This window comes from Vulpes lagopus, chromosome 20 (assembly GCF_018345385.1).
Source record: "Vulpes lagopus strain Blue_001 chromosome 20, ASM1834538v1, whole genome shotgun sequence".
Taxonomy (NCBI): Eukaryota; Metazoa; Chordata; class Mammalia; order Carnivora; family Canidae; genus Vulpes; species Vulpes lagopus.
The window spans coordinates 13846573-13859456 of record NC_054843.1 but is presented as its reverse complement, the minus strand read 5'-3'; the positions used below and the strand labels follow the sequence as shown (position 1 = coordinate 13859456).

At 35.2% G+C, this 12884-nt stretch overlaps 1 protein-coding gene across 1 annotated transcript; it reads right to left on the bottom strand.

Moving 5' to 3' along the window:
* Positions 1-202: 202 nt before the first annotated feature.
* Positions 203-12248, bottom strand: LOC121479342 (keratin-associated protein 19-4-like). The gene is made up of 2 exons (XM_041734896.1): positions 12127-12248; positions 203-515 (listed from the first exon to the last, which is right to left on the bottom strand). The coding sequence occupies exons 1-2, from the start codon at positions 12246-12248 to the stop codon at positions 203-205; spliced, it is 435 nt and encodes a 144-aa protein (XP_041590830.1).
* Between the last annotated feature and the right edge of the window lie 636 nt (positions 12249-12884).

Genomic DNA, 12884 nt, shown 5'->3' with positions numbered 1-12884 from the left:
TAACAAATGCATTTAGGTAGACAAATATAAATGAAACAAGATTTTAAAAGTGTATAAAGTTTATTGGAAAATATGCCCAGAAATATCACAGAAGAGCTGAAGAAGGAAGCTACATGTCAATAATACAGCAGGAGTGAAGATAGACAACCTGGGTGCTGAATTCTGGATCAGGGAAATAGATTATTGCAGATGGACAATGTTTTCAGTAAAATCCAGAGGACCAGTATCTTCTATAGAAAGGACGAAAGCAGCCACAGCCATAACCATAGCCTCCAAGGCCATAGATGGAACCATAGCCATAGCCCAGGCCACCAAAGCCACCAAGGCCATAGCCAAGGCCACCACAGTAGTTGCCGTAGTAGTAGCTCATTGTGTCAGTACCTAAGGATTTGGTTTGATGTTGAAGGTGAGTTTCTTGAGAATGAATATCACCACCTGTACCTGGACTTTTATACTCCCTCAATGTGGGTGTGGTAAACCACAACACATGAGCTTCATTCCCTTTTAAAATCCATCTTTGGTGGAAAACAGTGTTATACTAAGCCAAACCTTTCTTAAAGGTAGCTTCAAAAACGCATGGAATGCTTTATTTTTCCTTTGAAAATTTTTGGTTTTCATTATCCGTTCATCAGAGCTTAAAATTACACATATTTCTAAAGTTAAAATATAATTATTAGGCTCCCTTGCAATACATAGACTATTTCTGGCATTTTCTGAAATCTTTGTCATTGCCAGAGATCTTCATGTTTCCTAACATTAAATTTTTGTCTATTTTAAGTATTGTATTTTCTGTCTCTTCTTCTCCCTGATGTTTAATAAACCAGGGTACTGAGTATTAAATAATTATGAATGATTGAAATTAATCCAAATTAATTCGAAGAGTAAAGACAGCTTATTCAGAAAAAAAAGAGTGGAAAATATTTTCCAGTCCTTTTTGTTTTCTGTATGATCACATTTCAATCTCTTTAACTTCTAAAGGCAAACTCTATAGGAGGGGATATACAATTAACAATATATATAATACTTCCCGTATTAGTTTCTTAGGATGCTACAAAAAATTACTACAAATTAGATGTCTTAAAACAAGAGAAATTTATGTTCTCACAGTTCTGGAGGTTAGAGGTCCAAAATTAATATTTTGGCAATGCCATGCTCCCTATGAAGGTTCTAAGGGAGGCTGATTCCTTGCCTCTGCCTAGGTGTTCATGGTACTGACAATTCTGGCATTTCTTGTTTTGCTGCTACATCACGTTATCTCTGCCTAAATCATCACGTGGCCATCATTCGGTGTGTGTGTCTAAATTTCTGTCCTTTTATGAGCAAACAGACAATGAATTATAATCTAATTCCTGATTCTAATTCCTAATCCAGTATGACCTCACCTTAACTTGATTATGTCTGCAAAGACCCTATCTCCAAATAAATTCACATATACAGATACCAGAGGTTAAGACTTCAAGGTTTCTTTTTAGGGGATGTAATTCAATCCCTCACACTATCTTTCTTATGAAACTGCCTCTTCTGTCCGATTTTATTGCAACAATTTAGATGAGCTGAGATGAGTTTTCAAGACATTCCCTCCCTGTATAGTTCTAGGTTACTTAGGGTTGAAAGAAACATTTTTCATGAGATTTGAAAAACAGAAATTTAACACAAGCTTAATTTATCAGCCCTACCTTTTGTGAGGTAGGAAAGCTACCCAGGGTTGGATAAGAGGAATGCCCTTCCCTCAGAGCTTTAGCGCAAGGCTTTGGTCATCTGTTGCCCTTTCTAGATCTCTACATTTATGGGAAGGCTCTGGGTGTATTTCACAAGGATTACTCTACCTCTCCCTCAATCAGAGAAAAGAGAGTATCTCAAGTGTTTACAGTGAGACCCCTTTGGAGTTCCTATAGATAAAGTCCATAAGGGTGAGGGCCCCCTGAGACTGAAGCCCCTAGGAATTTCATACTTTTACACTAACCCATACTTAGCCTTCAGCAATTTATCAAAATCACAAGTATTTATACTTATGACTTCTTCTGTTACTAAGCAGATCTTAGCTGAAACTCGATTCTCTCATTCTTCTGAATTTTAGGGGTGGTTTGTCCTGCAAACTCAGTTCTCTGTTAGATTCTAGAAAAGCTGTTGAGTTTTGGTTTGTCCAGCTTTTAATTGTTGTAAGGACCAGGATGAACAAATTCCAGGCTCTTGCGATATCAGAGCTAAAACAGGAGGTTCTAAACATTTATTTACTAGAAAATAGAGCAGTTATTTATAGGATAAAAGACTTTACATTATGGGTTATTCACAGAAAGGATTACAAGTGAAATGAAGATTCATTCAATTAACGATAGGTTGTACTGAATACCTGAAATATGAAAGCTATTTCACTCTGCTTTGGAAAAAGTAGACAACCAATGAGAAAGATATAAATGGCTGCTCATGGTTGTAGAAAGCCTGCTCTTTAGCTCTGGTCTTAAAATATGTGTGTCTGGGGTGCCCATGGTTTTCTGAATATTTTAGACTATACGCAGGGAGGAGGTTGAGTAGGGTACAGATTGAGTCACAGGAGTGAGTATGGAAAAATGCAGATAGAGACTCCTATTTCAAAAGCAGTTTGAGGGATCCCTGGGTGGCGCAGTGGTTTGGCGCCTGCCTTTGGCCCAGGGCGCGATCCTGGAGACCCGGGATCGAATCCCACATCAGGCTCCCGGTGCATGGAGCCTGCTTCTCCCTCTGCCTGTGTCTCTGCCTCTCTCTCTTTCTCTCTGTATGACTATCATAAATAAATAAAAAAATTAAAAAAAAATATATATAAAAAAAAAAAAAAAAAAAAAAAGCAGTTTGAAAGAGCTTACGATTTCCATGGGCTAGATTCACTCATTATAGAACGTGGGACACACTGGATAAGAAGGATGTAAAAGATTCAATAAAACATCAAAGGGAGAAACCAGAAGGAGGCAATGACTTTAGCTAATGGTCTGAGGCAAGACTAGAAGCAAAGCTGATATAAACACTATTAAATCTGGGAGGTAAACAGGTTCCCGTACAAGAAGGGAGTAGGCAGAGAAAGGCAAATAATGATCTCATCTGTATGTGCAATCATAGTAGAAAGTAGAATAGTGGTTACCAGGGGCTTCAGGCTTGGGGAAATGGGGAGATGTTGGTTAAGGACCTTAAACTTCCTGTTATAAGATTAATAAGTTCTGGGGACCTACTGTACAAGATGTCTGTAGTTAACAGTACTGTATTTATACTTGAAAGTTGCTACGAGAGTAGATCTTAAATGTTCTCACCACACATACCCACATACACACATGCAAACACTCAAGGTAATTATACAAGGTGATGCAAGTGTTAACAAACCTATTGTGGTCATCGTTCCACCATAGACAGTATATTATATCAGCATCTTGTACATCTTAAACTTACACATTGTTATATGTCAGTTATATTTCATAAAGTTGGGGGAAATTTAAATAAAATGGGACAAAAGGAAGAGTTAAGATTTGGGGTTGGAGAATTTGTTGTTAATGGAATTTTTGTCCAGGGAAATACTATGAAAAAAAATGTGAAATTTTAGAAATACTTGTATTGGTGCAAGTTAGATGATGTGAGGATAAATGAAGTGTAAGGAGAAGAGTTAGATAATTTGGCAATAATCTTGGTAGATTTTGGTAAGAACTGAAATTAGAAACTGTAGAGGGGAATGGCCAGGAAAGGATGGATATAAGATGGATAGTGGTAAATAGTGTTCATGTTCTTCACTGAAGAAAAATGGAAACATTACCAAGCTACAAGTTTTTGTTCTGTGTTATTTTGTATCCATCATATAAAGATAACTTTTGAGTGAATGTAAGCTGATAAAAATTGACTTCCTGCCAAACATAAAGAACATTATGACCAAAATTTGCTTTTCGCTTTTTAAAAAAATGAATAAAATCCTCTTATGTGTACTAATACATATGCATAAGTCTGTTGCATTTTATATCTATTCAATAATTTTGGAGAGAAAAGTATTTGAGAATAAAAACAAAAATATGTTTTCCAAAAAAATCTATATTTTGCAATGGAAGGTACCAGAGTCACCTTCAGAGATTTGGCTATCTAGTGATAAATAAGTATTTTATTCAACTCCAGTTTTGGAAGGTGACCATGATTCCAATGATGCATGCTCTCCTCAGCTTCTAAAGGCAAATTTTGAGATGTTTGTTAGTGAATAAAATGAATATTTAGATAGCAATCATAAACAAGTAAATAACGTTTTTCCATAATGACATCTTACCTTTGAAAACTAAGAGTGGTATAACTAGCATATTTGATATGGCATCAAATAATTTTAATACCCTTTCTCAGTATAATAAAATGATATTCAGTAATAAGCAGGAAATAAATAGTTATACCGACCAGAAATAAAATACACAGTGAAAAATGTTTTTTATTAAAATACATATATGTAGGGATCCCTGGGTGGCTCAGCGGTTTGGCGCCTGCCTTTGGCCCAGGGCTCGATCCTGGAGTCCTGAGATCGAGTCCCACGTCAGGCTCCCGGCATGGAGCCTGCTTCTCTCTCTGCTTGTGTCTCTGCCTCTCTCTCTCTTTCTCTCTGTCTATCATGAATAAATAAATAAAACTTTAAATAAAATAAAATAAAATAAAACACATATATATGTAGATCATATAAATTATTGTCCATTAACTAATATGTAAATTTAACAAAGATACCTGCAAAATATTTGTTCTTACCAAACAAAAGTATTGGTGTGTTTATTTGCCCTGTTTTATTGTTTTGAATCTGAAAATCATGCACATATATGCACACACTCCAACTAGGCCATGTTACTATGGATTTCACTAATCAGAATTCCCTGAAAACTGTATTCTTTTTAAGAACTCAGTACTTTTCCTCAAATGACCATTTTTCCATTACCTCATAGACACTATATCTGTTCTTTATGCTCATGAGAGTGTCATTTGATTCTCTTCTCCCAATATGCATTTTTTGCACCAGTTCAAATGCATTTTTTTAAGTGATGATGCTATATATTTCCTATGTCATACAATAGAACATTTACTTATGGTCATATTTTCTAACAAATTTTATTACAAAAAGAGCTAATATAATAATATACTGTATGGTAAAAGGAACAATTATCTATAAGGCTTATCTTCAGAAATGAGATGAATCATGACAAACAGTGTCATTAAGCCATACCTTTCTTACTAAAGATAGTTTCAAAGATACACAAAAATTTTTCCTTTGAAATTTTAATTTCTTAGAACCAGTTTTAGTAAAATATAATTATTTTCCTAACTTCAAAGCTAACATTTACACATATTTTCACATCAAAGTCTTAGTATTTAGATTCCTATTTCACATAGGTTGGGTTGTTTGTTTTTTTCTGTCATGATAACTTATTTTATTTTATTTTATTTTATTTTATTTTATTTTATTTTATTTTATTTTAATTCCAGTATAGTTAACATAGAGTATAATATTAGTTGCAGGTATACAATATAGTGATTCCACACTTCCATACAATACCGGGTGCTCATCACAACAAGTACACCCCTCAGTCCCCATCCCCTGTTTTACCTACCTACCCCCCACCCTCATAACTGCCCATTTGTTCTCTGTAAAGAGTCTATTTCTTAGTTTCTCTCTCTCTTTTTCCTTTGCTCATAGACTGAGTTTTTTAATCATTGTCAAATTATGTCTCGTTCACTTTGTCTTAGACTGGGTTTTCATTAAACACAGTATTTTCTCAATATTTTTTCTCTGAAATTCAATAAGTTAATGTAATGATTATAGGGGAAAAAATCTTAATGAAAATGCTTACTTTGACAGTACCAGAACAATTTTATATAAAAACATGTTTATGTGAAAACATAAATAAGTGCTTATCTTTTCCTCTTTGCGTATTTTTGGGAGAATTTTCTAAGTACTTTTATTTTGGAGATAATATTCAAATCTTGTCAAAACACCACCAAAGGCTAATTTTTCAACACCCTTTCTCCTAAAAGCTTATGTCAAACATCCGTTCTAACAAGATGAATACTCTCAAATTGTTTCTTAAAACCTCAACTGGTTTTCTTTCTCTATGCTTTGCCTCAGAACATTTTACTCATCATGAGGTTTTTCCTGGTAGTGTTCCTCAATAATTTTAGCCCATAAATACCTACTGGCCCCCTTCGACCCTTCTATGTGTTATTCATTTGACTTTGCCACCTTGAAAAGCAAGTTTTCCATTTTGTAACCATTATAAACTCTTTGAGTTCAAAGATTCAATATTTATATCCTTGAGACCTAAAATAATATCTTGTGAAAGTATACATGGTGAATATCTGTGAACTTTTAAAATTTGTATTTTCCTGAAACACCAATTGAAATATATAATATTATTTTATAGAAGTCATAGTAGATATTTACATGAAGAAATACCAAATTTCAAGTCTCAAAGGGAAAGGATTATGAAAAAACTTTGATATTCCATCAACAAAACAAAGTTCAATTGACTTTTTATTATTGGAAGGGCTATTTATTATTAGTTGAAGGGCTTCAGGGTAGGGGGATGGTTGATAGTAAATATACAAAGGATTACTCCATGACCAAGAAAACCTCACCATATGATTGTACTAAAAAATATGGATGTAGATGTATTCTATGTGTTGCATTTGAGTGTGTAAATATGCATATATGTGATTTTGTATAAACACAAGATGGCAATTTAGGGAAGAGCAAAATGAAGAGTAGCTGATTTTAAGCGTGATTTAGAGGCATTAGCTACTATTGTGATGGCTGGATTGTCCCACAAAATAAATCAGGAAAAGATGTAAATCTAGAACTCTGGATAAAAACACAACAAACTGAAAAGACAGGTGCAGATTCTTTCAAGGAACAATGGTTTCAGCAAATAATTGGAGACAAAAGCCAAGCAAGGTTTGTCTGCAATGAGCAAAACACTATGATCTTAGCATGGAATTTAAGCATAGCTGACCCCTGGCAAATAAATTAGGTTAGAATCAGGGTGAACTATAAATTACATTCTATGTTTTTATCAGGGCAATTAAGAAGAGTCAAGTGATTGTTTAGGCAACGCATATCCTGTGAATTGTGAATTATATATAAAATTCTTGAAAGCAGAAATCCCACTTTAGGATGGTAAAGCCTGAAATTAAGTTGCAATAAAAGTATTAGACACAAAAAAAAGTAGTAGACACAAAGAGTACATGGGTGGTGCAGTTAGTTAAACATTTGACTCTTGGTCTTGGCTCAGGTTGTGATTTCAGTGTCCTGATTTCACAGTCAGGATATGGAGCTCCATGGCAGGCTCTGTGCTCAGCGGGGAAAGAGTCTGCTTGTTTTTTTCTCCCTTTCCCTCTGCCCCTCCCTCTGCTCTCTCTCATGCTCTCATTCTCTGTCCTCTCTCTCTTTTTAAAATAAATATATCGTTTTTTTTTAGAAAAAGTAGTAGACATAAGATACATGATGAAAAATCAGTAGTACCTGTGTGATTTTTGTGGATAAAAGGAAAACTTAAAAGAAACTCTAGATATTATTTTATTTGTTTTCGTTCCTATTCAAAGACAATATGTGAAACCAATCTGATTAGCTTTACAATGAAAATAAGCAGCATCAGGCTTATTTTCAGAAAATCTTCAGATTTCTCCGAAGATTTCTTTGCTTTTACTTAAGATGCATGTGTTTTAACATTGAAGTTGAAGTTCAATGCTTGGACATCCACATGGTTGACAATCACTTGGGTGAGATGAATCTTAGGAAACACTTAAGAAAGGGGATCCCTGGGTGGCTCAGTGGTTTAGCACCTGCCTTTGGCCCAGGGCACGATCCTGGAATCCCGGAATCGAGTCCCACAATCGAGCCTGCTTCTCCTTCCTCCTGTGTCTCTGCCTCTCTCTCTGTGTGTACCTCATAAATAAACAAATAAATAAATAATAAATAAATAAGTAAATAAATAAATAAATAATAAATAAATATATAAATCTTAAAAAAAATAAAAAAGAAACATGTTAAAAAGAGAATCTTAACTATAGAGAACTGAAGGTTACCGGAGGGGAGGTGGGCATTGGGATGTGTTAAACAGATGGTAAGTATTAAGGAGGGTACTTGCTGTGATGAGCACCAGGCATTGTATGTAAGTGATAAATCACTAAATTCTACGCCTGAAATTAATATTGCATTTTGTGTTAACTACCTGGAATTTACATAAATTTGAAGGAAAAATTATGGAAACACATAAAAATAGGATTCAACAAAATTAATTTTTCACGGTAGGGGATCAATGTAAAAATAAAGGGAAAAAAAAACAAAATGAAAATTTAGTATTTTGTTGTTGAAACCAGCATTGGAAAGTTATTTTGACTCCAAAATTAAAATGTTTCTACAGTAGGGCAAAGGCAAACCTTTGTTTCTTGGTTGTGATACTGAATCCTATATATAGCCCCAAATAATTTAAGAGTACCAGTCATATATACATGCTATAAAATAAGCTTGTTTGACAGTCAAACCTAAATGTGAATAGTCTAAGATAAACTTCCATTAATTTCTATTCAAATGTGTGCCTACTTTTATCTTCCAGTTCCAGTAGTAGCGGCACCATTCAGTCCTTGAAAATGGACATGCACATACCTTGTCTTCCATTTCCTCATCACATGTACTATCAGTCTACTTGACATCTTTAAAATGTATCTCTTTAAACTCTTCTCATTCAGACTTCCAAACCAAGGCACAGAATCTGAGTTGGGCATTCCGTGGCATGTACCACAGTAACTACATCAGTATTTATCGGATTTCCAATCTTTTGTGCTTAAGCCCAATTTATTTATGTGCTATGATACTCTTTAAAATGTAACATGGTATGAAAAAAAAAAAAAAGAAAAAAAAATGTAACATGGTATGAAGTAAAAAACATGGACCCCTTTTCATCTGAAGGGGTCAATAAGCCATATTCATAAGCTATATTTTGGTAGCCCAAAACCAACTCTTTTTTTTTTTAAGATGTGTTTATTTATGTGAGAAGGAGAGAGAGTGTGCTTATGAGTGGAGAGAGGGGCAGAGGGAAAGAACCCAAGCCCACTTCATACTAGGTGTAGAGCCAGAAAGGAGGCTGGCTCTCACAACCCTGAGATCATGACCTGAACCAAAATCAAGAGTTGAATGCTTGATCAACTGAGCTACCAAGAAGCCCCCAAAACCAACTCTTAAACTGTAGTCTTTATTGTTCTTTTTTAAAAAATATTTTATTTATTTATTCATGAGAGACAGAGACAGAGAGAGAGAGAGAGAGGCAGAGACACAGGCAGAGGGAGAAGCAGGCTTCATGTAGGGAGCCTGACATGGGACTCGATCCCGGGTCTCCAGAATCTGGCCCTGGGCTGAAGGCGGTGCTAAACTGCTGAGCCACCAGGGCTGCCCTGTCTTTACTGTTCTATGGGTAACATGTGTTTTCCTTTTCCATAGCAATTAATATGAAGTTATCATTTTTGTTATATAGTTAACTAACTTGTTTAATATTTTTGGCAAGCCATATCCACCTTTGCATGTTCTTTAGTTTCTATAGTGTGAATATTTTCCTTTCCACAAAATGAAACATTTAGTTTATTCTAAACTTTTAACTATGACATTTTAAACACATATATAACTGAAGGGGCAATATAATAAATCCTCATTACTTATTTTAAACAATATCAACAGATGGTAAATTGTGCTAACGCACACCTCCACCTGCTTATTCCATATTGTATTATTTCGAGGCAAGTACTTGCTAACATATCATTGCATCTATAAATGTTTCACTACACATCTCTGTGTAGTAAATATGTAGGACTCTGAAAAGTAATCAGTTCCAGTTGAATTGTTGTATCATGTATTTCCTTATTGAGTGGATAAGGCCCCTGGATTCATTTTAGGGCACTAAAAATCTGCAGCATGAAAGGTTGAAAAATGCTGATTCTGGATGTAATCCATGAGAATTATCTTTGTATTATCTCTAGTATCACCATTATCAAGAATAAATAGTACAAACTATATGATATATTGATTTATATAATATGATGTATATTACATTAATATATACTGATATATATCTGCATAGGTAGATAAGTTGATATGTATCAGTTTTTACTGATATGCATTATAGTTCTTGAACACATTATTATCAATACCACTGAAAATCACTTGAGAACCATCAAGACCATTGAAATTCACTTAATTAAGAATTGTATCAGGGATTATATCGTATAAGATCAAAGAATGAATTTCTGAAGTCTAAGACAATACATGAGTTTTAAGTTAGTAATGAGTCTCATGTCTGAGTTAAGGAGGCAAAGAGAAAGCCTGCATAAAATCTTTTTCAAAATTGGGGTGCCTAGGTGGCCTCGTTGGTTAAGTGGCCAACTCTTGATTTTGGCTCAGGTTATGTTCTCCGGGTCCCAGGATAGAGCCCTGTGTCTGGCACTCCTCCCCTGTGTCAGTGGGGAGTCTGCCTCACGTTTCTCTCTTCCTCTGCCCCTCCACACATTCCCTGCTCACCCTCTCTCTTCCTCTCTCTCTCTCTAGAATAAATAAATAAATCTTTACAAAAACTTTTTCAAAATTTAAATGAAGAACACATATCATTACTCAATCTGAGTTTGGAAAAGCAGTTGAAACATTAACTTGAAATCAATATCCATTTACTTAAACAAGAAGAAAGGTAAACGATAGAGTCTGAAAAGCTAAGTATTATATACAGCAATATTAAAATAACCAAGAAGGTGTGAACAGAGATAAAAACTCTCACATTCCCTACCTTCTTATAAAAGCAGAAGCTGGGGGACAAACAACCTGTGCCCTTGCTTTTGACTTCTAGGGAAGCATCAGTATAGGGTCACAATGGAGACAGCAACAAGCAGTGAGCCCCTGCATTTTGCAAAGCCTATGAAGTAACAACATTCATATGCCCAAAGGAAGATTCTCTTCCATAAATAGCACTTCATTTAATGTTCAAATTTATACAAAGATCAGAATAGATATTATATTAAACTTAAATTTTATATATTAATCAGAATAATAATTTAGAGTTAGGAAAGTCTAAATTTATCTAGTTAGATTTATCTAAATTTATCTGGAGCAGCAATTTATTAATTTTTTTTAAAATTTTATTTATTTATGATAGGCACACAGTGAGAGAGAGAGAAGCAGAGACATAGGCAGAGGGAGAAGCAGGCTCCATGCACCGGGAGCCCGACGTGGGATTCAATCCCGGGTCTCCAGGATCGCGCCCCGGGCCAAAGGCAGGCGCCAAACCGCTGCGCCACCCAGGGATCCCCACAGCAATTTATTTAACCTAAATTTTGATGTTTATAAGGCAATCTCAAGAGTGCCCCCCCTTCCCCCAAAAAAAGAGTGTGATGAGAAAGAAAGAAAGAAAGAAGGGAGCACCATGTGAAATAAGAGTTGCTGGCTAAAATTCTATGAGTACTATTATTATTTTTTAAAGATTTTCTTAACTCATTTGAGGGAAAGAGAGAATATGAGAGGGTGGAGTGGCAGGAGAGAGGGAGAAGTAGACTCCCTGCTGAGCAAGGAGCCCAATCTAGGGCCCCATTCCAAGACCCCAGGATCATGACCAGAGCAGAAAGCAGATGCTTAACCAGCTGAGCCACCCAGGCAATCCTTTATGAGTATTATTTTTAAGGATGAAATAATACTATAGGCACATGTTTTCAATGAGATGTGATTGATAAATGTCAATGTTATAATTAAATTTTCATTTAGACCAAAATAAATGCAGTAAGGTTTTATATTTTATGAGTTAAGTTTATTTTGAAATATATCCAGAAGTATCACATAAGAAATAAAGAAGGAATGTGCATGTCAATGCACATTGAATGAGGCTATCCAGCTTGAGAGATGAAATTCTTGATCAAGAAAATAGTTTCCCACTGATCCAGAGATTAATGTTAGATGTCTTCTTCAATGGCTTTGGCAGTCTCTCAAATATGTCAAAGATCATAATGACAAAAATCAAAAGAACTATTTGACAAAAATAATAGAAAATTTGTGATCTTTTATGCAATGGACAATATTTTTAGTAAAATCCAGATGACCAATATCTTCTATAGAAAGTGGGACGAAAGTACCCACAGCCATAACCACCAAAGCCTCCAAGACCATAGCCCGAACCATAACCATAGCCCAGGCTACCAAAACCACCAAGGCCATAGCCAAGGCCACCACAGTAGTTGCCGTAGTAGTAGCTCATTGTGTCAGGGCTTGAAGATTTGGCTTAATAATGAAGGGACCTTCTGGAGAATGAACATCACTATTTGCCCTGGACTTTTATATACCTTCAAAGTGGGTGTGACCTGCTCCACAAATATTTCTCATTCTTATTTATTTCCACAAACGTGCAAAACAGCCCAATTATACTTTTGCCTTGTGATTTTAGGAATTTTAATGCTACTGATGCATAATCTTATTTACTTATCTGCTTCATCTACACTTCTTACAGCCAGAGTCTTTCAACAAAAGTAATTGCTATCACATCTTCAAAGCCTATGACTGATGAACATAACTTAACTGGATTACTACTTGCAATGTGCCTTCTTCTTGCATCACATTAATTTTCTAATTTTTGGCTGTCATTATCCTCCTTTAGAAAGAGCCAGAACTCTCCTCCTGAGCCAGAAACTGTTTTCCTATTTACTTGGAATGAGTTTGAAGGTGTTAAATATATTGGCTGAAGAGCCCAATATGTGGAGCCATGCAGGCTGTTAGTTCAAACCCTGGTTCTGTCCATCACACAATATATGAACTCGAGTTTCTCAATCTCTTAAATATTGATCTTTACATATGTGCAAAGACAATAATAATTTCCACCAGTTTTTGACCTTTGCAT

What these genes read in the sequence shown, in the direction of transcription:
- LOC121479342 (XM_041734896.1), bottom strand. Translation starts at nt 12,248, where the DNA reads ATGAGCTACTACTACGGCAACTACTGTGGTGGCCTTGGCTATGGCCTT. An exon ending in TTTGGTGGTTATGGCTGTGG is followed by an intron (nt 516 to 12,126) that starts GTACTTTCGTCC and finishes TTTCCACCAAAG; the next exon opens with ATGGATTTTAAAAGGGAATG.